This window comes from Lagopus muta, chromosome 5, assembly GCF_023343835.1.
Source record: "Lagopus muta isolate bLagMut1 chromosome 5, bLagMut1 primary, whole genome shotgun sequence".
NCBI classification, from domain to species: Eukaryota; Metazoa; Chordata; class Aves; order Galliformes; family Phasianidae; genus Lagopus; species Lagopus muta.
Window position 1 is genome coordinate 3,390,630 of NC_064437.1, and position 27,694 is coordinate 3,418,323.

Sequence of the window (27,694 nt, forward strand, 5' to 3'; positions counted from 1 at the left end):
GAGAGAGCAAATATATATTTCTATCAAAACACAAGCATAATATACTTTCATTTTATAGCCCTAATTAAAAAAAGGAACAGCTAATTCCAGCCAAATGCAGCTGCATATAGGTCTCATTAAAACACAAATACAACTGTGCTGTGTGCTCGGCATTCACTTCATGTAGTGTACGTAGGTAATAGATAAAATAACAGTGAACAGAAATCTTTCCATAGATCAAATGCAGAGCAGTTTAGAATTTGCCTACTAAAGATTGCTATACCTCTGATCAGATAAGCGAAGGAAGATAGTTAAGGAAATGATTATAAAATGCTGAGTAGTTATATCTAAATAAACCCAACACTGCACAAGCATCTATTTCTGAGTTTGCATTCAAATGATTAAGAGTCTTGAAAGGTTCCATCTTGTCTCTGGCACACAACGTATGCACACTTCACTTCAGCTTTAATGACAGAACAGAACAATGAGTAACACCAACATGGATGTTGCCATGCCACTTCTGTTACATTAGTGCAGCTAACGGGGCCACGTCTCACAGCATCTTGGAGTACGCACACAAAAAGTGCTTTTAAAGTCTTTACACTGATATGCTTTCATTCAATTTGTTGTTTTTTTTTCCCCAAACTGCAGTTGTGAACTGAGTTCAGAACCATGTTAGAATTTACCAATACACACATTTTAAAAATTAATAAATAACCATACACATGTCCTCCTCCAGGGTGAGTTACACTAAAGGAATAAGTTACAGCCAGCTGGCTCGTTTCCAGCCCTTCAACATTGCCCTCAGACCTTTTGGGGGAAACTGATTGAGAAGTTCTTAGCTCATTTTAGCCCAGTATTATGTATCTATTAACCCAGCTTATTTTAATGATTTAAACTAACTCAGCTAAATGAAACAGGTTAGGAAGAGTTCACGCAAATGGCTTCTTCTGAAGGACCTTCACCAAATGAACTGCAAACAGTGAAAGTAAGGGCATGCTTGGAAGGGCAACTTCACCCCCAGAGCTGGTGTTTGCAGGGTGCCATTCCAGCACCTTAATAGGTATAGACACCAATGTGATTTTTCAGAGACAAAGTAAGCTAATAGCAGCACACTAGATATTCAAATCTACAGCTTGGGTACGAAACCAAATATATTCCCTATTGTTTTACAGCATCTAAGCTTTTGTTAAATCTCTGCTTCACAATACTGGGATTATTTTTATCTTTAAATTCAATCGTGCCTAAATGCTTTGCTGCACTACAATCCATGTGACAAGATCACTTTAATGCATGCTGTTACTACAGAGGCAACTTATAGATTCTGCTAAACCTGATGCTTTATTATCTGCTTCCTTTCTTTTTCTCTACAGGAGATCTCTCTCCATGAAGCATGTTAGACCTCTCTAAATTCAATAGCACTCCCACTGCCATTTGCCCATTTAGTAAAAAAAACAAGTCAATAATCAGTCTAAATTTAAGAGTGAAATGAGTTTTAAATAAAAAATGTGGCAGAAAAGGGTACTTATCTAAATGGAATGCTTTCAGACTCATACATTTTAAAAAGGTATAAATTTCAAAAGCAGACACTAAATTTTAATTGCAATTTCAGAAAAAGCTTTTGTATTAATTCACCGAGAAAAATTAGCGAAGAGAAAATTGCTTATCAAGGTTTTTCTTTCTTTTTAGTCACGATACAGATTGTAATTCCATAGATCATGGCAACTTACAGAGGTAGAATGATTTATATTGATTAAGTGAAGTGGTGGCGGAAAAGGGCTGTGACTGGAGACACGCATTCCTTCTCCAAAGACACTATTCTGTAACACATTAGTGACAGGCTTGTCACAGATAACTCAAGCTCAGAGTCTGGCTCAGATTTCAGCCTGCTCTTTAAGCCACTCTAGCATCGTGGTTTCTACTTTTCATGTCATTTTTCACTATTGATTTCTACCACTATTAAAGTCCTTGCTAAATGCATGGTAATACATAATTAATAACCAAAGGTAAAGACAGAGTTAACAGAAAAAAAAAAAATCAAGGGAAAGGACGAGAGGCACAAAGGTCAGTTTTCCCTCCAAACACATAAGTTACTATATTCTCTACAAATTAGGACTATACATACAACCTACCCCCATGTGGCATGAAGATGTTCCACAGATCAGAGCAACTCGTGATGTAATTGGCTGGTTTTCACATGGCAGGTTATGTCCTCTCACATCTGCTCCAATTACTCCTATTAAAATAAAATCAAAATGCTATTTTAGTGAAGAGCAAGCCAACCCTCACAAAACAGTGCTTTTCCATGCACAAATAATTGCCAAATATCTCACACCACTACCACAAATCATAAAATTCTACTTTCTCAATAAACAAAGCTATAAAATAACTCTGATAAAATATTTCTTTTTTATTACAGATGCATGAGGACACAAGATGTTTTCTTGTTCATGTTTATCATCATGATCTTTAAGCGTTGTATCAACTACAACCTGACCTTCATTCCTTTGAGCAGTGTGCTAACATACAGAGAAAAAGACCGCCCTGCTAGGAAAGGCACCACAGCAGGTATGTTTATTTGTTGACAGTTTATCACGCACACTGTTTGATGTGTTTTGTCAGGGGATGAGTTGGTAAAAGGGAGAACTTGGCAGCAGACTGGAAGGCTGCCAGCCCTGTTGTATTGGCTGCTGCTGCTGTCTGTGTCAGACAGAACTATCTACAGCACACATTAGTCCTTCCCTGCGAGGAGCCATTCTTGGCTGTAACTTTCTGCATGAAGCTTCTACATGCAGGATAGCACAGGAAGGAGGACAAATACAGCAAGCGCTCAGCCTGCAGCAGAACTTCATACTGGGAGATGCCAGAGAAGTGCCAGGAACTGCTTCCAGAATGGTGCAGATCTGCAGTGAAACTTCACCACGTATCTGATTATGCTTAAATCAGTTAAGGACAGGCTGAAGTGGAAATTTTGCCCTTCCTTCTCTTCTTAAGTTGTATTCTTGCTTGCATGGCATTGCAGCAACATAACAAACCATGTTTTCTTGACCATTATTTTTTAATAGATAATATGCAGTCTAGAGACTGGTTTGGCAATCCTACCACATAAATAATAATATTTCTCTTTCTAGAAGGATAGCAAAAACATGTGATGGATATTTTATATTTTCAAAACCATAGATTTTACGAAGTGAAAGGTGCCAAGTGTTGTGGTTAGTATGCTACATTTGCTTAACACTTTCTTGTTTAGGTCACAACTGCAAGATTCTGTTATCAATCTGTCTGCTGGGTCTTCTCTTATCATGGTTGCCACGGTTATCACAGAATTATGGTTGAAAGTTACTTAAATAATCAGAAAATCAAGGGCAAAAAAATCAGTGTCTTTAAAGATACGTCCTCATATCCATTCATCCTAGTTGGCTTGTGACTACATAGCAGCACAGCTGACATACACAGGGCTTATTTGTAGGGAGCAGCAGAAAGCTGCAAGTATTTTACTTATGCTTTATTTTTCACTGCTCAGCACAGGCAGGCATGAGTTTGTATTAAGAATTTTGGATAGCGTTATCAAAAAGGTAGCACTGTTTCAATAACACCAAAACTTCCTGAGGCAAGATTTTTTTCTAACTTACCAAACTCAAAAACCTCCATTTCCTGCTGAAAAAGTTACATTGAATCACTTTGTTTTTTACTTTATTTAGATAAAGCTAAACAGTATAGTAAGAAAAATACAAACGTATTTCAATGTATCTGGAACTGAGCACATCAGAATATTGTGCTAGAAAAGAAAAACCACTAACATTAGGCCTTCCACACTCCAGCTGTGGAAAAAAGCTGGAAGTCTCAGATGAGGATTGCCTCTCATAGGCCATCTTTCTCTCCATTCTTGTTTGCTAGTTTAGATGAACAGTATTTACCTAATCTTACTCCTAGACCAAAAGCACTGTTGCTGGTAGATATCCATGCATTCTGTTAGCATAAACTTCCATGAAAAAGTACCCACTGCAGTATTTAAAGGATGAATATCTCCTAAAGCAGGAACGAAAACCAACTTAGACATGAGACTTCTTACTTGGAGTTTAAAATATTTATTTTTCTTTCTTATCCCCCAAATTTTGAGCAGTAGAAGATGTGCACTCTCATCACATTGCCTTGCCAGCCCAAAGGTGTTTCAGCTCAGGAATTCAAAGTGGAGCTGACAAGAGTTAATGCACAATTTGGAAGTCCAGCTGCTAAGAAAGAAGCAGCAATACCTGAGGGCCTATCTATAAACAGATATTCAATTTTGGTACTTACTGTTTGTTGTTGTTGTTGTTGTTTTTAATTTTAGTTATGCTATTTTATAAGAACAACATCTGAGAAGGCTGCTGGATATAAAATGGGCTAAGCAAAAAAAAAAAAAAAAAGCTAAAATTAATTCAATACATTCCTGCTTCCCAGAACAGTAAATATGTGACTAAGTACCTAGTCCTCCAGCATGTGCATCAATGAGAGATGCTGCTACTGCAATCCCTTCGGGGAGACCGAGTTCTTTTGCAGCTTCTGGCGTTAGACCTTTTCCAACAGACTCTCCAGGAGACAAGACGTGGTTTCCTGGGCAGACACAAGAAAAACCATACACCTGTGAATTTACTAAACAGAAAAACAAACATGTGTGTTATTACAAGAACTCCCTTCCTCTCCCTGAAGTTAGTTGGTATACGTAACTCTAAAAAGTGCATCAAAGAACTCTATCTGATTAAGAAATATCTCTCATTATGTACCTGTATGTTAAACACAACCACGCTACATCAGGCTGCTCCATAGTAATTTGAAAGTTCAAAAGCATTCAATGCCCTGTCTAGCCACAGTGAAAAATCTCACCACAAGCAATTAAATTCTGCTTGGCAGCTTTCCAAGAGATATGAAATACTCGTACAGAAATTCCAAGTTCCTGTGGTAGTTGCTGCATACACTGCCTGCAGCCATTCTCTATGCAGGGGAATGAGACTCAGCTCAGCCCATGCTCACCACTGAAAGTTGATCCTGTTAAAAAAAAAAAGACCTTTTCCCTTTCCACCTCCTCCTCCCTCCCCATCTCCATCCTCTCTAAGAGCTTCCACTAACAATGAGTTGGCTACAGTAACAGAAACTCTGAAAGATAAACCAGCAAATTACTGCATTGTTGCAGCTTTACTTTCTCATAGGTTTAACCATCCATCTTTGAGTCCTCATTGGAGGTGTGAAGAATGTCGTGGCCACCCCAAACACGACCAATGCAACTCTCCTCTCTCAGGCTTGTCACTAGGAGTGACAGATATCATCTCAGCATAGGTTTACACTATCATAATGCATATTTATTTTTTTCTAGCTGAAATGTAACATATTTCAATAGAGAACGTCACACATATAGAGCATTTCAATGTGTATAAAGGGAGCAGAACATTGTCCACAATAGAGGTTAATTAAGAGGAGCAGCATATTGCTATTTAGCAGGAATACACAAATGCCTATGAGTATTACGTTCTAGAAATTGTTATGTTATATCATTGTTTAATGAAAAGGTTACAATATTAAATTCACAGTTGGAAAATGGGTTGTCTATATATCACAGTGGTAGTTGATCTTAGGCTTGGCTGCAGATGATACCGATTCTTCACTTTATGGAAGGCAGCCACATCCTGACCGAAGCAATGCATGGGGCACTTGGTGATTAGACAGCACACAAACTTCTTAGAGTTCACTTCTCCAAGAGTTTCTATTCTGTTGAAGCCACACCTCCGCCTCTGAAATATTAGATTGGATTTTACACTGGAAATGTGCAACAAATCTGTCATACCCAAAACTCCTGGCTTGACTTTAGGTTTGTATTCAAACATTAGGGGCAGTAACCACAAGTCATCATTTCCAGCTCTCCACTAACTTATGCAGAAGAATGTGATAACATCTTCACATCTCCTCTCTCAAAAAAGTCTACATTTTATTAATTCTTATTCACTGTGCTAGCTTTTACAAGAGATGTATGTTTTGTGATTTTTTTCCCCACAGTAGGATTTGAGATCAGGTTGCCTCTTTTCAAGTTAAGTTTTTTGTTGTCTTCTGATTTCTTAAGACATCAGAAAATAATACAAGTAAAACAGAAGTTGCATGCTTCACCTGACATTCAAAGACCATGCAGGTGGAAGGAAGTTAAAAAGAGTTCATGCAGCTAAAACCACATCTTTTTCTCCAGAATCAACTGCATGACATGAAAGCACACAGATATATTGTATATACAGCATGAGATGAAAATAATCTGAAACAAAACATCTTTCCAGGCACTCAATTTCACTGTTGGCTTATTGAGGCTTATTTGTATCAGTCATATTGGTTAAATATTTTCATGTTCAATTATTATATGGTTATGCTCCAATTTAGAAATCAGGGTTACTAAAAAATCTTTTCCTACCAGCTCCTCAATTACTGTATTTCTAGTTAACAAGCACTAATGGAGCATTTCCAGGTATAAGGAGAATCCTCTCTTCTAATGGAACAGAAAATGACCCCATCAATTCTGTTGGTACAAGTGATGTACCAGAATGACCAGCAACAGTCCTCCACAGGATTCAAATGTGTGAGAGAGTGCCCAGGGATGGGTTTCCTGTGATTTGAACACACAACACAACAACAATGTGTGTTAATGAATTCAAGGTAGAGTTCAGCCCACCTCATTTATGAGTTAAGGTAAAAGCTGAACTATTATTCCTTGACTGAAAGCACCTCCAGACAATTTGGGAAGTGACAGCACCCAGAAATCCCCCTCACATGGAATGCAAAGGGGACTCTCCAGCAATCAGGGAAATCAGCAAACAGAATATTGACTGTGACCCTCTACTTCATCCTTTCAGTTTTAGCAATCAGTGTATGTTCTCCTACATGCACACGATCTGTTCTTAAATAGCTTTATAAAAGAGCAAAGCAGGCTCTGTGTGGCCACTGTAATCACAGGAGTTGCTTTCTTGCACCCACAAAAGAGTGAGTAAGTAGGTGTGGAATGGGCAGAGACCTAGGAAGGGAATTATTATTCCCATGCTCTAATCCTCACTGAAAAAGTAGAAAATTCAGCTAAGCACCGGTATACCTGCAGTCTGTAGCTATAAAGCTATTAAAAGATAAGGTAAAAGATGTAACATTGCAAACAGAGGAGCCACAATTGAAAAGCAAAGTATTTGAAACAGATTGTACACCAGTACTTGGCTCGTAGAGAATGGAGATTCTTACTTGAGCAAAATGCAGTGGCTCTTGAAGTCAAGGGACAGCTACCACAAGAATAAAGGCATCGCACAGCTACTCACCAGCAATTCAACAGCAGGTGCTGCCACCCTTAAATCCTACCTGTCATGGAAAAGAAGCTGCCAGAGGGGGAGGAAGGGAAATGAGCCGCCCGCGTACACAGGCAGTCAGTGAGAGTATTTCAGAGGCTGTAAAAAAGAGGCAGTGAAAGGACCGAGTCTTCTCAAGCCTCCTGCCAAAGTAAATGTATCGAGTCCTTTGTTTACAGTAGTCTCCTGTGCAAGTCATTTACCTTTGCTATAACGATTTCCAAAATTAGACCTAGCCAAACAAACCCATAATAGCTGAAGCTGGAGAACTTTCTGTTTCACATTCGTACAGCTGTTTCACCAAGGCAATGCCTTAATCCACAACCTTTTCACTTCGTACGAGACATATTATTTCTAGCTATTTTTCCCCTATAAAGCAGCAAGTTTACAAAAGGAAAAAGCTGTCTGAATCTCTTCCTCCTCTTTAATCCTTTTTTGAAGACTAATGTTAGAATTTGCTATGATCAAGTTTTGTTTAAAGAATTTATGTGGTACCAATGACCCTCTACCTTTTAGGCAGTCACCACAGCAACCAGCTATTTACCAGACGTAACACACAAGGCAGACAATACATCTTCAGTCAATTTCAGTGATCAGAACTCACTCTACAGTCTTGCTAATATTTAACAGAACTAGTTTTTTTAGTACATAGACCTTTTTAAAATAACAAAAGCAGGGGGCCAGCTAATTCAGTCATGACATACTCATCCACTTGAGAACAGCTTTTCATCCATCATGCAGAACATGACTGCACTGCATATGCAATTAAATTTGGCTGTATAAGTGCATAAAAATACAGAAGAAAGAAAAGGAAAAGGGGTTGCTCCTTTTCTTCACTAACTTGACACAAACAAAGTTGAAGGGGTATAGCAATCCCTCAGAAAGAAAAATAAAGGATACATTCTGTCTCTGTTTCACAGACACCTCCCTAAAACAGGTCATTTAAATACTTTTTAAATCACAGAATGGTTTAGGTTGGAGGGGACCCTAAGGACCACTACTCAGCTCCAGCCTCTTCCCATGGGCAGGGCTGCCACCCAGTAGATCAGGCTGTCCATGGTCCCAACCTGCCTGGCTTTGGGCACCTCCAGGGATGGGGCACACACCACTTCTCCGGCCATCAGTAGAAAGATGCACTGCCCATTTGAGTAATCCAAGGAATAAAAAACACAGGTGTTCTTTAACCTCCTCTGAGCCACAGTATTAGAAGCTTTGTGGAGCATTTTCTCCAAAGATTTGCTAATACTTGGAATAGCCCATTTACACAGTGAATTCATTACAATGCTTGCAGGCAATTCCCAATTTTTGTTTCATATAATAATCACTGAACGCCAGAATTCTGGGATATGCAAAGAATCTGAGTAATATAGTTCTACTGTTGTCATCAACCCCATCTCACATAAAATAAGTTACCATTACATACAATAATCATGTTTTACTGATGAATGTACTTAATACAACTCTTAAATCTAGCTGGAGAGCAGAAGTGGCTAACATTCAGAGAAGAATGTAGCAGGACAGTTATGTTAATGCAAAAATAGTATTCATTTTTTCTTAGAACTAATGGTATGGTGGTTAAAAAAGTGTTATAAATGGTCAGATTTTTTACTTTTTAAATATAGAAATATCCTTGGTAAAATTTCTCAGTTGATAGTTGAAAACATGAGAATTTTCTTCCAGAAAAATCAAAACAAATTACTATAGGGCAGCTTATTTAAAAGTGAGAAAACCACTCGGTTAAACAAAAACACTTGGGCTTTCTTCAGTTCAAAATTCATCTCTGTCTACGTGAGCTGCCATAGCAGCTTTAGGCAAATCTCATTCGGGTTCTTTCCATCCCATCCTTCCATACAGCTTATGCTTCTGACTGCACTACATCTCAACTACCTAACACACAATTACTTAAGGCAGACCTGTTAGGTTGCTAAATACTGGCAAAAGCAACCTAAGTGCAGGCAGATCTTGATTCATTAAGCTGAAAAGTTGGTTTGCAGACCACAGGAGCCTACTTCAATAAATACTATTTCTTCTTGTCCAAATGAAAGAGAGCTACCTCATGGAGAAATGAAAAGCTTTCCTGGTTAGAGGTCAAGAGAAAAAACATTCTGCATCATTGGATCAGTAAGCATGTATGCTGATGGACATGACTGAGTTGTCATCTTCATATTTCAGTGAAATAGTGCAGAATGAACATCTTTTATAATGCATGGTTCACTACTCATTAAGCTGACATGCATGTAGGTATACAGTACATGTATTTAAATGTCTTTCTAAGTACCTAGACGTAACATGTTGGCATTTAAAGTCAGCTGCCCGACCTCCCATTTTGCTTGCAATCAGTAATTTCAATACACCAATCATTTGTATTTCTGAAACCTACAGTATGTTATTCCTAACAGCATCTCTAGATACTGCAGCTCAACAAGCATCATCAGTGTAGATGATGTGACTACTGCTGTACTTTCAAAGCTGCAGGAATCAGAGTCTGGTTTGGTACAGTATGTCACTAGGATTGCATGCACAACTGTATAGCTTGTATTATTTATAGGTTTCTACTTAAATTTCTATTACAGGGCAAGACTCCTCTCAGTGGCATGCAGTAGCAATGCCCACAAGCTGATATACATGAAAATACATTTAATCATAAGAATAAACATTCTTATTGAGAAAGGCTGGCCAACGCACTGGAAAAGGTTGATTTTGGAGTCACCATCCTTGGAAATACTCAAAACTGAAGATACAGCCCTGAGCAACCTCCTGCAGATGACCCTGCTTTGAGCAGTGGATTCTGACTACATGATGTCCAGAGATGCTTTCTAACCTCAACCATTCATGTGATTCAGTGACCTCAACACTTAAAAAAAAGTAGAAGTCAATGGTCAATGTCACTTTTCTAAGAAAAAATAACTTGTTACTGATGAATCACAGATTATGGAAAATGCCTCAAGCCTCGAGGCAGGAGGAACCCTAAAACTGCTTTGCACTGTGCCAGTTTCACCTCCTTCACAGTTGCTGCAGCTCTTGGATGGTTTGAAGTGACAGGAAGCCAGAAAAAAAATGTTAATACATCTGGAACACTCTTCACTTGTAAATTCCACAGATAAGTGTAAATATCCTGTGATTCATTGTTTTAACTTAGTTCAAAATTGTAACCTGTTTTAATTTATTGGGAGTAGGAGAAGACAAAAAAGATGAAAGGATTCCATATGGAAGAGAAATGTTTTACTTACCATTGTCTACTATTTGCGAAGTGTGATGTTTAAAGCTCATTCTTAAAACCCAGTTTTGTGAAGAACTGGCAGTTATGAGTTGACCTGAATAAAAATCATCATCTGCCTCTTCTAGCCTTCAAGGATAATCCCTCATAAACTTTGGAAGACCTGGCATCAAAGGCCTTACAGAAGTTAGAAAATTGGCTGAACTAATAGATTGCTGCAATGTAAGTTAATATTCACTCTATTCTCCCACCCTGCGCTGATTCTTCCGTTTTCACCCTAAAATGTAAATAAATTAATAGAATTTACAAGGATTAAAATGGATTGCTTCCAACAAAACACAAAAGCAAAAGGATGCTAAGTGCAAACAACAGAGTACACAATATCATTACCTCTGTTAGTTTTGTATACGGAAGTACATAATAGCATATGCAACACTATAACTGTTCATATGAAATCTTCATGAACAAAAAGCTCGCAATTTTCTTAATTGTTTGAATGCTTAAAAGACCAAAAGGCTTCACTTACCCACATCTGAAAATCCCTCATATTGTAAAGCTTTCTCACAGTAAGAATGATAACCTGCCTGCTGTAGGGGCCCTGCTTTGCAGGGGGCTGGACTCGATCTCTAGAGGTCCCTTCCACCGCCTACAGTTCTGTGATTCTGTGGTAACATATCAAAAGAGTCACAGCTACCTTGTCAAAATCCTAAACTGGATAAGGTTTTCTTTATTATTAATTTATGAGTAAGTGATACAAATTAAAGAACATTAGATATGAATATTCACATATTTCTGCAGTTCAACAGATCTTACTTTTCAGGACACTCAGAAATGGCCTAGGTAAGCACATGAAACCATCAAAATTCCAGGTCTCAGTGTCCTGGAATGAAGGGAGGGCTTATGGTCAAGAGATGGCAAAGAGCTAGGGTTGTCAACAACGTGTCAGCCTTCCATACACAACACACAGGAACAGTGCCGGGTAGTACACACAGTGTTCTCCCAGGTAAATTGAGCCATTTTCAAACAAAAACAGACCCAGAATAAAATATTACCATTCAATAAGAAATCATTATCTGGTCCCTTAAGTAGCCCCTGAAGTAGAGAGTCGTGGTGAAAATTTATCAGTCTTTTTCCTCCAAATGGAATACACACTGCAGTACCCTAAGAGGTCTACAGCACATGAAATTTTAAAGGAATTGTTAATGTCCTTCTAGGTTTTAGAATACCACAAAGAGATACTTGTCATGCATTTTCACCACAACAGATAAATGCTAATGCTTGTAGTACGCAATGCTTTCACAGTGGTTTTGAATACAAGCCATCTTCTGCTCTCTTGGTGGGCAAATTAATGAGATCAATAAATTTTAGAATATTTCCAGATACAAATCTTTACCTTCACCAAAGCGATTGGAACGTTCACAAAGTACACAGACAACTTATTCTGTGGAGTCCCCAAAAGGTTACTCTGCTCTGAGAAACGCAAAATGTCAAAGGCCTGGGAATTTTCATATGTGAACCCACACTTTGATGTGGGAAAGGTCTGTGGATGATGCTAAAGGTCAGAAGTGAGGGTCATCCTTAATCAACAAGGTTATACGTTACATTAAACTGAAACTACAAGAAGCATAGTACCTGGAACCACAAGCACTGCTCTGATTACAGTAAACAGATTCTTAAAGGGCAAGACCTTTTAAAGTGATGCTGAAAAGCGTATTTATCAGAATAAAAAAAAATAAGTACATTAAATAAGTTTCTCTCAGGTAATTTCCATACATATTTTCAGTGTCATGAAAGTTAAAGCTACTTCAAAAAACCTTCCAGTCATAATTATTCATCCTCTGATTGGAAGCAACACCAACTTCAATTACAGATTTAAGAATGAATAACATTTCCACCCTGAAAACTGGCAAAACTACATATTTCTGTTACAATAAGAAAATTCAGCTGATTTTATTTTGTGATTTTTGCTTTCTTTAGAAAGAAATTATGATTCACAGCCTAGTGCTTCTAATCTTTTAGTGGTATTTTTCTCCCCTATCTGTCCTATCACTCTTTTCAATGGGAACGGGCAGACATTAAAATATATCCTTTTATTTGAGCTAAAGAAACCTTGAGCAGACGTATCTGGGCTTGGGCAAGCTCTACAGGAGAACAAAAGGGAAATTCCATAAGAATTACTTCAGACTTATTAGGGTCTTGTTTATATTTTTATTCGAAGAGGAGTTTTTGACCTTGCACAGTTTCCCACCAACCTACTCCTACCCAGGTTATCTGTCAATTTCGAGTTCCTTAATCTGTAAGGCAGCTAAATGTACTGCTTAGCATTCTGTTCTGTTAGGCACAGCACAGTATTATAAACACACTGCTGACCATACGAGTTACTTAAACAAATAGCTTTCGTTTTGTATAACGTGCTAAAGTTAATGGGAACTGAGGTAGTTCATTTCATGGGACATTGCCTGAAGCAGTATTAGAAATACAGACTCAACTGAGATTGTCAAAGGCTTGATCCCTTATTTGTTGTGCTTAGAGCAGCATTCCTGGGCTCTTGGGAGGAGGTCTATGTGATGCTGCTTCCTCACCAATAGTGCTGACACTTCTGGAGCTGCCAGGGGGTCTTCCATAATGCAAGATTGTTCCCGCTGCAGCTCGACCAGTGCTGCTGCAGTCAATGAATGGCACTTCCCTGGTAGATGGACCTATACTGCTTTCATTAATTTAAATTAAGCAAAGGAAAGCTGAGCTCACTAAGAGTGTTCCTAGTAAGTTAGGTAACACTTAACATTCAGTAAACCAAATAAAACCCCCAATTTTCACTGGAACAGTGTTATAACTGTCTTTTTCACAAGTACAGAGACAACTATAAGACAGGGTTTAGACTGATGGTTATTTGTTTGAAAATCAGTACAAGTGTCCAAGTAAACAGATGCTTTTCCTGTTAACTGAAAATAATTTCTTTTTTTCCAAGAAGCACCTGTCAACTGAAGCTAATTTACTGATTTGCTCTGTAAATATTGTATTTTGAAAAAATTATAAACCTCATATTGCAAATTCATTATTCTCGTATTGCCAAATTTTGAGCCATGAACAGATCAGCTTTATGAGGCCCCCATCACAACAAAAAGGTCCTTTTTATTAATGGGTACTTGAAACATGTATGTTGAGTTACTTAAAGAGGCAAATTGTTTTGCGCTGCCTTTTAAGTGTATTGCATAAATATTGTATTAAAGCCTTAACTTACAGTTCGTAAATAATTTATCTTAAAAATACTATTCCACAAGACCATCAGCTGCTGAGACATTTATTTTCTGCTAAAAACATGTATTTGCTGCAAGTCTTACTTTAAGCAGTAGAAGATTTGCTAAAAGCCACATGTTTCAATACCATTCCTGTAACATTTGTCACCAAAACCTCAGAAAGCTACAAACCTTATATTCAGTAGGTTTTATACCTTTGAGTAAGCACTTTCATTGGCAGGGGGAAATGCTGAAATCTACTCAAGGAAGTTTTCAGATACAATTATCTATCTGAAAATAGCTTATAGTATATTTTGTGATGATCAGAACAGTTCATAATTTCATTATGTTTCACTTCACTACAGTCCTTCCCGTGCCATTTCTATTTCATGTTGCTGCATTTTAACTACTGTACAAACTTGTTCAAAGTACTAGACATTAAAAAAATCAAAGGAAATTTCAGATAATTAACTTTGATGAACGAGCATATTTTAATTCATGTCTGGTAATATTCTTGTTAATGACATGTCTGCTTAGGACATCCATTAAAAGTCCATTAACTTAACAGGGAAAGTCTAATAAAGTTATCCTGGAAATTTTCTGGTATATGAACATTATGGACTTTTAATGAATATCTGCTGTAGGAATTGCTATTAGCAAGCCTACCATTCTAATTAAACTCAGGCTCAAAGAGAGTGGAGAAACAGTACGAAGATACTAACAAGCAAAAGTCCATTTTTGGAAAATTACTGTAAAGGACATTGGTATGGGTTACAAACATGCTAACAATAGCTGCCATAAGCATTTTTTTCCCTCCAACACACCTATTTTTTCATATTTGTCCTTCACCAAATCTTCCAAGCCAATCATCTTCCAGAAACTGTCATCCCAACCTCCATCTGAAGCATACGTCCACTTGCACACTAGCGTACATAAGGACCTGAAAGGAGAGAACACATCATTTTAAAAGTGCACAAAACTATCTCTTTAATCACTGCTCAAAAGTCCCAAGCATAATGCTAACAATTTATTTATTTAAACTGGTTAATGTTTGGACTGTAAGCCTTGAGACACCTTTAAAAAACCTGATGTTTAAAATGTTTTTCTGCTGTAACAGCTCCTTGTCTAGCCACTTGATTGCATCAATCAGTCAGTCCGGCCATGCAGCTTCTATGGCATGAACATAACAGCCCTTCAGCAAGCAGCTCAGGGAAAAGTTGTTGCTTCTCCAGGCTGTACCTAAGTAGAAATGTTTTGCTTGAAGTATGTTCTTAGAAAACCTATTTCTTACGTGCAAGCTGAATTACAATTTGCAGAAGATGCATGCACTGATAATTAAATGGCACTGCCTCAATACCTGCAGGTATAAAAATGCCTTTGCCAGGTGAATGTGTTCAAGTAAATTGCACAGAACTGTCAGAGCTTCTGTCCAGCATGTGTTTAAGTACCACTATCATCAGCTCTGTGTTTCAGTAGAAGCTGATGACAGTTCAGTGAAATGTTGAAATAGCATTAGCCATGATGCAAGTGAATGCAACATTAAAGGTTTTGATTCAGGTCTCATTGCTGATAATGGTAAATGATGAACTTCACCACGACAGTACAGCATCACAAACACTTATACTTCTCCTAAAGTGATCCATACTCTTAACATACCATTTCCCTCCAAAATATGTTCCAGGAGACATTGTATTTTAATACACTGCTGCCTGTCCAAATGCTAAGAACTACCTCAGATCAGTATTCAATCATTTTTCATAAGTCAGTAAGCTAAAAGGCATTAATAATGGTATTTTCCCCAAATCAGCTCTTACTGAAAGGAAAAATTAGGACACAGAAATTCAATGAAAGATCATTTCATGACATTAGGAAAAAATGTACATATAAAGAGTGAAACAATAGTGCATTATGTTTTCCCAAACGCAGTAAGTACCAAATCATAACAAATTATCATCAAAAGTCAAAACAGAATATGCATTTTTGTAATTACACCAATGTTATGAACAGCTGCCACATCCTGAAAAAAAGCCCTATGACAACTAGATGTCATGGCTTCTCACTTTCAAAGCTGATAAAGCAGATCCCTCTGAGTCTCCACGCTTATCCAAAGAGAAACTTAGCCAGCTCGCTGGGCCCTGAAGAGCAGGTTTTACACCTGCAGGGGCCAGTTCTTCCATGCAGCTCACTCTAAGCAGCATTACATATATATAGCTCAGTGAAACGTTGTGAACAGGGGACAGACTGGCCTGTGCTAAGTATATCCACAGCCTTATACAGATTCTTAATATCTAGGAGAAAGTTGTATATTGCAGAAGGGCATTCTGCTCTCTTAAATTACAGCTCAAGAATCTCAGTTAATGGATTTGCTTGACATGCTCACAATGACCAATTAACTTTACTACATGGTTCAGAAGAACGTAGCTGCATTGGTCCAAGTTCCTGCTGCTTGCCTGATAAGATGCTCTAACAATTACACACAGATGTGCTCAATTCCTATAGCCTGGAGAGCCTCTATACACGCAGACAGGATAGTTTCTTCATGTTTCCTCACATTTTTGATACAGTGGCATAGATACATATTTGTTTTATTGGCATTTCCCCTCCAGCTTATCCCCACAATGAAGCAATAGCTCAAATGGTGACTTGGAAAATCTGCATCCAAAAGACTGATCAGTGAAGAGGAAGCGGAAGAACCAAAGCATTTACATTACCAGCAACTCCTAGATTTTATGAGATGAAGGCCAGACATTAAACAGAAAAGGTACTAATGTTTGCTGCAGCATACTCCCTCTTTTCCCCTACCTCACAGCACTACCTCAATTATTTGGTCACAAACAACAGACTTGCAGCAACTGATCCTGAGAAGGAGACTGATAGAAGCTAAATCTCCCTTTATTTTGCTATCAGAATCACTGGGTTCAAAGGTGTTGAGTTTATAAGTAATAATCCAGGCAACCATCCTTTCCTGGCTGCCTCGTCCAGCACAGGACTTCAGAAGACATGGTGCAGAACCCCTCAGAAGCACAGGCCATATTGAGCTAGGCTGACAGACACTGAAAAGAGAAGATTCTTTTCTTCAAGCATATTCCAAATACGAATAATTTCCCCCTTTTCTGCTCTGAACAAGATGTTTCACTCAGAATATTCCCACTGAAATAAGCAGCACTTTTACATGGAAAATTTTATTTTATGTAAATCATATTTTCAACAGGAATATGCTTATGTTTAGAGGTTTGGTTGGTTGCTTTCTTTTTTTAAAACAAACAAACAAACAAATTCTAGTCTACAAAGAACCATAGGATCCTATTTGCATCCAAGAGCCCCAGGAAAAAAAAATCACTGCCACATTCATTACAAAGTAGATTTGGCTAAGCGTGGCATATTACACAATCCCTTTTATTTACTGTCTAGTTTTGAGCTCTTGCACATCTCTTGCTGAGAACTGGCTGTGGATGTGCTGATGTCCTGTACGACCAGAATCTCAGTATGTCCTCATAAGAAAAACATGAGCTTCCAAGTGCAGTGGTTGAGCATATGCTGATACCTCCCAAAATGCTGTCTGAAAGGAACCAGCTGCCCTCATTAACCTCCAAAAAGATACAGGCAAACTAGACTCACAGCCAAAGCAACTCAGGTACTCAGAGGTAGTTAAAATAAATGGGCTATGCTCACATTGTCTTCCCATTCTGAGAATTCTTCTCATACTCTGTCTTGCTCCTTGGAGAGAAGGAAATCAGAAACACTCAAAGAAAAATGGGAAACACTATATGGTCTTTTCTACCTGCATGAAAATGCATCTAAAAATAATTTACAGAAAGCTTTATCATGATTTGAATATTACCTATTTAAGAGTTGCCACAGTTTTATGCATTGGTCTGTTCTTTGCTGGGATAGCACTTGCTGCCTTCGACAACAAAATACATTTCAGTCCATATTCTGTAATGGCAGGGGTCTTCTAGATGTCTTCCTACCTTGGGGTATAAGACTTAATATAGAAGTCCTGTCATTAAGAACGCTTACCTTTAATACAGCAACAACAAAACAAGTTTCCTCCCTGAAAAGTGACCTCATAAGGTATTCCCACATGATCTGCCATTCGAGGTGCTGGGTACAATGCTAGTTAGCCTGCAACACGAGTCAGCTCCCAGCTTTAAAAGGCAAGTATTCTTATCTTGATCACCTTGAAGTGAATAGAAGCTTTGCTCTTGATTCCAAAGGAGAAGCATCTGCTTCATTCATCCAAGCAGGTTAGAGATTAATTCAAACTAATGAACTTAATTGATTTTTCAGGCATCATTAGTACTGCAAGAGTTTAAGCACAAAATACGGATCATTTTAATGAAGAAAAAAAAAGCCCTTGCAATCTGGGTCACACATAAAGAGACTTTGTGGTAATGAACTAACTGCACCTGCTGAGGAATGCAACCAAAACTAAGCTCTGCAGAAGCTACGATAAAGCACGGCTAGGTCCCAAAAGCAATGCCATGCAGTAGGATAAAGTAACTTTCTGTAGTCTGTTGGACAGATTTACTTCAAGCCACAAGCAATCAACAGCTGAGAAAGCTATATGAGGTTCTAAAAGCAAGAAACAGATCTGAAACAATGGAGTGCAACTGTCAAAACATCAAAACATTTTTCCTTTTGTTATGCAAACTTGAAATTCAAAACAGATTTTGAATTCAAAATGAAACCCAAGGCTTAGGTTCTGCTCAAACTTCTCCACATCCTGACATCTGGACCAAGCTGTCAATGTCCTTGCAAATTATGCATCCCAGTCTTGAGGTTTTTTCACCAAAAAAAAGTTTTGCTGTTTTTACAAAAATGTTCCAGACAAAAAATTAAGACATAGCACACACACTCCCACCATCCAGGCCTTATATTAAGCAGAACTAGGCTGCTTCAAGAGCTTGAAATACAGCAGACATTATCACAGAGTAATAACGTGCAATTATTCTCTGCTCCATATAACTAATGTCATGTATGTTAAGACATGATCTTCTGAATAAAACCAGATTACTACTTCCATATACATCCCTGTTAATCTGTCATACCAGTGTTTCTGCCTACCTGCTGTATCTGGCTACTTCGGGGGAAAACAGGAAAAGAAGAGGGTAATTTGTCTTAGGGGAATACCTCCCAGGTAATAGGAGAAAAAAAATGTGACATCTAGTCATTGAGACTTGGAATGTATAAAATGTATGGCATGCTGCCCACATCAAGTGCTTGCTAAAAAGAATCAAAGAGCTGTGAGCGGAGTTCACAGCAGTGTAAGAAGAGCTGCACCTGTTGTCACTCAGTCACTACTATCAAACTCTTGGGTAGATTAGCGTTAAACCACAGGGCCAAGTCTGGGTGTGCTCCACTTCACATGTGCTGTCTGCATTTTACTCATTTCACTTATTCAACAGCTCTTTAATTGCATGTAGACAAACCAAAACATGTCAGGGTCTGTTCCATCTACCCAACCATCCAAATCTCAAGTCCCTAATATTTACAGCACCCCACTACTTTTTATTATTAATACTCTGATTTAAATCCTATGAAATTCCTGCTTGCCCAAATCCATTGTCTTAGCACAGCAGCTCAATGCGATTCAGTGCGAAAGCCAATGGTATCCTGGGCTCCATCAGCAGAGGGGTGGCCAGCAGGGACAGGGAGGTGTCCCCCTCTACTCTGCTCTTGTGAGACCCCATCTGCAGTACTGTGTCCAGGTCTGGAGCCCCCAGTACAAGAAAGACAGAGGGCTGTTGGAGAGGGTCCAGAGGAGAGCCATGAAGATGATCAGGGGACTGGAGCACCTCCCCTACGAGGACATCCTTTCAGTACCTAAAGGAAGCCTACAAACAGGAGGTGAGTCAATTCTTTGAAAGGGTAGATAACAGCTGGACAAGGGGAAATGGTTTTAAGTTGAGAAAGGAAAGATTTAGGTTGGATGTCAGAGGGAAGTTCTTTACAGAGAGCGTGGTGAGGTGCTGGAACAGCTGCCCAGAGAGGCTGTGGATGCCCCGTCCTGGAGGTGTCCAAGGCCAGGTTGCATGGGGCCCTGGGCAGTCTGGTCTAATATTAAATGTGGAGGTTGGTGGCTCTGCATGCGGCAGGGGGGTTGGAGCGTCACGATCTTTGAGATCCCTTCCAACCCTGGCCATTCTGTGATTCTGACTCCTGACAAGGACTTCCTTCTAACATAACATTAAGCATGCCAAAAAGAAAGAGATGGAGAAGCAAGTTTGGAACAACTAGCAGACACATTCCCATTGCACTCAGAGGTCTTTGCAACAAAGGTAGCAAGGACATTGTTTTAATTAGCGACAAATTCTACTGGATTCATCCTTTCTATGCTCTGAATAACATTAATAATAATTCTAATAAAAAGTAGTCTGCCTGCCATTTAGAGTTTTGAAGGAAACAGCACTTCAGTTTCAAAAAAGTTTTAGTAGGAAAGACTTTTTCCTGTAAGTAGGGAAGTCTGGTGGAAGCCACCAATCCACCAAAGCAACCAGGATGGAAAACAGCTTGGGACCTCTAAGCTGCATACATTGAAACGAATGCAGTGACATAGTGTCTGAGTAAGACCTTGTACACTTTCAGCATAATTTCTCTTTCAGACTCAGATATACTGCTACATCTTTTGCACAGCCTTTCCTTAAAATATGCATTGAAAGTATTTGAGTTTCAGCAAAGATAGTGTATGCTCTCCATTTTTTCCTTAATGCCATTCTGTGAATTCATATGGGGCTCAGAGATTCCCTCACAATCAATGAGATTAAAGCTCAATGGAAACAAAAATTCATGGCCTTCTGCTCAGCAGCTCTGCTCTCTCTTGCACCTGGGAAAGTTAGAAGCCTCACTGAACTGGGCGCATAACTTTCCTTCAATAATGTCAAACAGGTCCATCTCCCTTCCTCTACCACAAATCTTCCTGGCAAAGCACAGCCCATGACAGAGCACCATACTCTTATGAAAGAGCTATGCTCTTAGAGACAGCCCTTGAGGCACTGGGATTCCTTCACATCTCTGACCAACAGACCCAGGCATCACATGAGTGTTTAAAACCCGCTCTATCACAAGAGGAAATGCACTGGGCTGTAACAGGCAGCAGTTTTGCTTTATTTCCACCGAGATGAGAGTTTCTTTTCAGAGTTTGAGGTATTAGATCAGATTTTATCTCAGTATCATAGATGTTCCCAACAGCATCCAAGAAGAAAATACAACACAGTTGCTTGCAGAGCTATAACATTGTTTCCTCGCAGTTTTTTTCCAGGACCTCAGTGAGGACACATCTCAAGGCAGACAGATGTATTACTGTGGGCTTTCAGGCCTCTTGCCAGGATACAGCACACAGAAGCAGGACTCTGAGCATACACTGATCTGTGATGAAGTCTCACTCAGGGCCATTAGCAATAAGGAGCAGGGAAGAAAGTTTTTCAATTTGACAATTAAAAAAAGAGAGATCAATTATTTTTGCAAAGGGTGGGAAAAGTAATTAACTGAAACTACACTGCAGAATTTGGTGTTTATGCTGTAACTCTCAGGAGGTTTTGGCTAGCTTTTTACGTTACAGAATTTTCCAAGCAAATATGTTGCTTACTTAAAGGGAAAGATTTTATTGCCTGAAAAATACAATACACATCTGCAATTTTCTACACCCACAGCTATAATTAATCTCCTCTGATTACAGCCACTCCCTGACAAGATTCCATGTTATATTTAAACACTGGATGCCACTCTGACAGTAAAAAACAAACAGAAAACAACAGAACAATAGGATCATTTTCAAAGACTCCATAGCAGCATAAGATTTAGAATCAGCAATGTCCTTTAAATTGCACTATCAACTGCCCATCCCAGCCAGAACTCAGAGTGACCTCTAATTGCCACTATAATGGGCTCAGAAGTCTCTTGAGAAATATAAAGCGTAGATGTTGTCTGTGCTACAGAAGAGGTATGAGATTGATGTTGTATTATACAGAAATACTTCAAACTCAATGACATATTGTTGGGGAAAGCAATACTGTGACACTCAGACTCTAAGGATCAGCCCCCATAAATAAAACCCTGGGTTGTCTAAGGCACCTTAAGAATGTAACCTTTGTACATCTTGCCAGAGGTTTGAAATAACACACACATGTGTTTATATACATACAGATATGTACTCAGGATTGGGAAGATGTACATGTCTGTAATTGTTTGCTGGAATCTATTGAAGCCTGTCTTTAGTAAATATAAACAAACACATCAAACACTGCAAATGTCAAATAAAGTCATACAAGAGAAGATGAACCTCAAAGTTAAATGAGAAGGTATTTCTTTTACTATTTGTAACAGAGTCCAATTGAGAAGAAAAAAAAGTATGCTTCTCTTTAGGAACAAGCTATTAAAAGCCTTAGAGCATTAGATTTTAAAATTCAGTTTTCCTAGAAGTTATGTCATCAGGCCTGAAGGGAAACACCCATCCCAAAAGCAGCATGGCAAGTCAGATTAATCCCCTGAGCATATCCAGTAATTTCAGTGGATTCCTACCAGGGATGCATTTAGCTAAACATGTTGAGTTGGATGAAAAACTATAAAATAAGAATATCTTATCCACCCACATATGCCTCACCACGTCATGAGGCAAGGGGAAGCAAGCAGTCAGACTGCTTTTTTTCTTTTTAATTAATTTTGTTCTGTTTTATATTACAGACATCCAACTAAGATTCAAGCCCATTGTCTTCGGCATTGTTGAAAAACACATAATGAGGCACAGTCCTAGACACAAAAATGTATTGTCTAGACAAATCAGACATAGCATGTGGGGCTGGAAATATTAATCCATTCCATGAAAAAATGGCAAACAGGGGAAAAAGAAATGGAGAGATTTGGCCAAGGGTCAAAGGATAACCATCAGTCAGAGCCCTGAATTGAATCCTGAGACTTAGTCCAGTGACCTGGGCAGAAAGACAGATACCATCATGCTGAACATACCAGAAATCCTCCTATGCACAACTATGGCCTGAAGCTTCAGACATGAGAGGAATAAGAAGCATACACAAATAAATCTATCTCTACCACCACAGTTTTTAAAACCTTAATAAGCAAAGGAGAGATTATAAAAATCATCCCAAAATGACAATGCAAATGAACAGCAAAACTGGCAATGAAGCCCATGCACCCAGATGACCATCAGGCACTTGCCCTCCAGCCAGACCTATGCCACTATGCAGCATCAGCAGCACTTCAGAAAAACAGACTCTTTCAAGGTCAGTATTTCAAGTAAACAATAGGAAATCAAATACCTATTTCAATAAAGAGGCTGTATTTAAAATATATATATTGTTTCCTGTTACACAATAAGAGGAGCACACCACTACTCACACATCCACACGCATCACCTCACACATCTGCCAGCAGTAACTGCTGCTTCAGCCATCGGTCCTCACATGGCCACACGTATCCCTCCCATCTCTTGGCTGTGTTAGGCTTCATTATGCAACAGAACCAGCATCAGCAGCTTTTAGGAAGGCTGCAGTTGTTGGCACCGTGACACTTCAGGCATCCCCCTACCACATGAAAAGTCAATGTGGGACATGCACCACCAACATTCTTCTTCAGGGAGCACAAACGATGAGCTATTTTGGACTCTTCCAGGTTTGGAAAGCATGGCACGATGCTGAGAGCACGTCTGGCCAGCAGCAGTGCACACACTGATATCCTCTGCTACTGCAAATCTGACACGAACAATGCCAAACTTTGTGATATGGTTTGAGCTGTTCTCATAATATTCCATCGAGTTAGGGTAGCAGGAACAACCTAAGATCAATATTTTGAGAAATATTTCTCAAATTTGCTAGAAAGAAAGATTTTACCACTTCACAAGTACATAACGCATTTTTCCTCGAGTTAAAACTGTTGAGATCCTAATTCAGCATGGCACTTAAAGCATATGAAGAATTGTCAGCAGAGTTAATGGAGTTTTTACCAGCTTTGTCAGGCATGTGCTGAACTGGAACCCAGGCTGTCATGCACTTGTGGCCAGACAAAGGCTAAGTGAAACCAGAACAGAAGCAGGAAAATTGCCAAGAGGAACGCAATAAAAGAAAGTTTTAGTAACTACGTTTTGATGGAGACCGATCAGATTTCACACTCCAAACTCCAGTATTGAACCATCCTTTACATGGACAAAACACCTTCAAGCCTGATTCAAGTTAGATGACAGGATTTGGCTGCCATGTGGATCTGAATCAAAAATGCATGTCAGAGATTCCTGCACATGCAATGAGGTGTGGTTTCACCTCCAGTCACAGAACTCAGCTCAGTTTAAGAACATATTTTATAATCTGAACAATCAAAAGTCATTCGTAAGTACAAAACACATTTGGTCAAAACTTAAAAACATTTCTTATGGCTATATTAAATGCAGGGTATTTAAATCACATGAAAAACATGTACATCACATGCTACTTTGTACTTTAATCTCTTACACGCTGCTCTCAGCCTACTTCTGGAGTATATTTCATTGTAAAAATAACAAAAAAGATTATAGTTTACAGTTGTTTGCAACTGCATTCACATTAAAGAAAGACTATAAAACCACCAGGAGTTGGGAAATGGGTTACAGAGGTGAGTAAAAGCACTTATTTATTTGGTAGGAACACAAATACAGACAATAAGTAAGGCTGCTATCCAGGTAAGTCAGCTGTGCAGGTTAATTATTACTCAGAATGCAGCAGTTAAGGCACTGCAACAAAACAAGTGATCATGCAATTGTAACAGGATATGGGTATTATTGGGCCCAAAACCTTAACAGAAAAAAAAAAGAGATAACTAACAATTAGGTACATGGAAATTTGCAGTAGTCCTGATCATAACAACAGAGATAAATGACATAGGAGAATATGAACCCTCACTACTTCAGCATGATCAAAAGAACTACAACACCCCCCCTCCCACCCAGTAGGGAGTCAACATTGTTGGCAATTCTAGAATTCCTCCCTTGTTCTTCCCTCTGATACAATTACTGCTGGACAGAAGGCACTGGGAGAAAATGAACCTCCTCTTTGACTTGTTCTAACAATAAAACCAATCAACACAGGTCCCTTGGAAGAATGGCTATAAGAACGGTACGGTTCTCATTTCAGATGCTTAGAGCCTGTTACACAGGAAAGGTGGACATCAGCGGTTTTCACGTTCATTTAAATCTTGAAAAACAGCTTGATCTGGGAATAAACATCCACAGCGCTCTCAGAGATGGAGCAAACCCTCCCAGGTAATGCCTGGGTAATGCCTGAGCTTGCCTCAGATTAAATACTGTGAAAGGTGATGGGTGAACTAGAAGGGTGGAGCTTACCACAGTTCTAATGAACCTTCATGCAGTTCTAACAACACTCAAGTATTCCTTTCCCTTTCTCGAAGAAAGGGAAAAATTGCAGAAAATAAACTTGCAAATGCAAGAGAGAATGGACTTAAAGTCAAATAAAAATTCTTATGTTACATGCCAGAAAAAAAAAAACACAAAACAATGCCCTGATCTTTCTTTACTGCTTTATATCTTTATAAAGAAAAAAACCGTGCAAGAGTTTCCATACTTGTAAAAAAAATCCAGGGATGAAATTAAAAAGATCACACTTCATAGAAGTGCTGCACATTTTAGTGTCAGAAGAATTAAGAACCAATTGTAAAAATGCAATTATGCAAAATTCTGTTTGTCTGTGAGCTTGGTTCTGCCAAGACTTAGGCACATGTAATCTGAGCTGAACGAACAATGTAATGCCCTCAGTGTCAATTGGAGCACTTATATCAGACAAGCCACTCTTTGCATAAGCATTCTGCATAATTAAGTCATTTCCTTAGTATAAAGAGGTTTGCAGTTTAAGAAAGATGGCAAAAATAAAATTAATGCACTTCTGCTCTACAGTGGCTCTAGAGGTGAAACGAGCAACTTTCACTGTTGTGAGAAGCAGAATGAAATCCTAAGGTTTGAATTTGAGTTCTCTTCTCTTGACTTGCTATGGATGGTACAAGAATAAAGAGGATGGCACACAAGATTTGCAGCCCTGCAGTAATGAAAAGCAAAAACAAACAGCTTATCAAATCCATAAATAAGAAGAATGTTCACCTAAAAGGCAGTGAAGAAGAAGGATGTGCCATACCCATGGTTAGGTACCTCCAGTTCCTGAGGATGTCCTTGGACCACAAGCACTACCAACCATGTTACTCAGGAGTAAGGCATCAAATGAAAATTCCTCTGAGTGGGCTGCCCTTGATTTTTCCCAAGCACACAATTACTTCATAAACTCTGCCTATTAATCTCCATCGACAGCCTGCAGATTGTTTGCAAATTGTTATTTGTGTCATGTAGGATATCGTACTCAAATTACAAATCTTTTCTGAGCAATTAAGTAACAAAAAGTTCAGAGGAGAAAAATCAATAGTGTAAAAAGAACAGTTCCCCAAACATTCGTACAACCAACAGCCTGTTCATACCAACGTGCCTGCTGAGCAAACAAAGGACCCAGACCAGCAAAGCACTTAAGCACATGCTTTAACTTTAAGCACGTGCCTAAGTGCTTTGCTGGAAAAAGGCCCAAAGAGAAGAATGAGCATAGTTAACTGAAAAGCCCTTCGGAATTGGATTGACTGCTTTGTTTTTCCATTAACTCTAGTTGCTAGTAAACACACATTTGGTCTCAGCATCCTGCCCAACATATTTAACCTTCATCACAAAAACAGCGATGGGATAAGGCTACTGATAAGATGCAAGTAAAAGCAACACTCTTATGTCCCTCCGACAGGCAAACATACAAGGCGGCCCCAGCCACCAACACTTTAGAATGTTCACCACACATCACTGCTTGTCCTTTTCCTCCACCTCTTATGTCGAGCTCCACACAACATATTCTTCCTCCAGCAAACCCCTGTGAGGGAAAGAATCCCAAGGCTGGAGGAGATTGCTTCCGACTGTGGGCTTTGGGAACATGATTGGCTTTTGAAGAGCTCCACCTTGGTCATTAATAACACTTCTACATGCATCAAATTTAGCCCAAAAAGAAAATGAAAACAAAATTCCCTAGAATATCTTAAGAAAAATGATTAAGTTAAAAAAAATACCTAGAGAGTCCAAAAATGGAAAGATGATTAGGGAAGGAGGTGAAGTTGGAATGAAGCAATAATAAAAAGCCCTAAGAACACATCATATATTCATAGCTCTTGAATCATTAGGGCTCCACATGACAGCTCTCACAAGCACTGGTACGGCAAACTTCCTCACTTTTAAGCAGGAGTGAAAGTGGTTAAGCCCTAGGACAAATAATTTGAAAATCTCAGCACAAGTCTGATCTCAGTGAGTTGAAAGGAATGCAGACTGCCCAAAAACACAGCAGCTGTTTGTTTTTTCTGCCACCTTTCCAAGGTTCATGTCTGGAGTGAGGATAAACAGTTCTGAAAAAAAGTTATGTGGAGTTCAGACTTAAAGAAAATAAAACATCAGACTAGCATTTCTTGCAGAAAGATTAAAAAACCCCAAACCTTAAATTATTCAGTCCTGGAAGTTTTCAGGTAGAGCTCTCAGGAGCAGAGAGGTAGATGGCTTGAGGCTTCAATATATTAAAATGCTTTCTCCGAACCAGTCTGCATTTTCAAAAGCTTGGCGCGATGTGATTCTCTTGAGCAATATTCCTCCAAGCACAGTTTCAAATTTAATAAGGTAAAATCTGTATCCCTTGTTGCATGTACGCATGTGTGCCTGCAGACACAGCAACACAAAAACCCCTTCAGAGAAACCAGCACAAGAGAGATGCTTCACAAAGCCTTGAGATTTTCCCCAAGTGGAAAATCAGTGCAGTAACAATGCAGTTGGTGCCATGTCATTTTGGACATACTCTTTTTACTCTCCTTCCTCCTTTCTCTTCCTATGGTTCTGTTTGTGTTTAAATCAAATGAGTACC

General features: G+C 38.9%; 1 protein-coding gene across 11 annotated transcripts in view; it reads right to left on the reverse strand.

Moving 5' to 3' along the window:
- The window catches only part of FGGY (FGGY carbohydrate kinase domain containing), a 281,489-nt gene that overhangs the window by 61,061 nt on the left and 192,734 nt on the right, over positions 1 to 27,694 (reverse strand). For 9 of the 11 annotated variants that reach the window (XM_048946340.1, XM_048946341.1, XM_048946339.1 and 6 more), the window contains 3 exons: positions 14,597 to 14,712; positions 4,444 to 4,572; positions 2,112 to 2,215 (listed from right to left, as the gene is read on the reverse strand). In XM_048946340.1, coding sequence (XP_048802297.1) covers positions 2,112 to 2,215; positions 4,444 to 4,572; positions 14,597 to 14,712 — 349 coding nt within the window. Of the gene's footprint in view, positions 1 to 2,111; positions 2,216 to 4,443; positions 4,573 to 7,332; positions 7,938 to 10,549; positions 10,800 to 14,596; positions 14,713 to 27,694 lie in introns of those variants that run through there. The other 2 variants (XM_048946347.1, XM_048946348.1) reach the window with 2 other exon arrangements.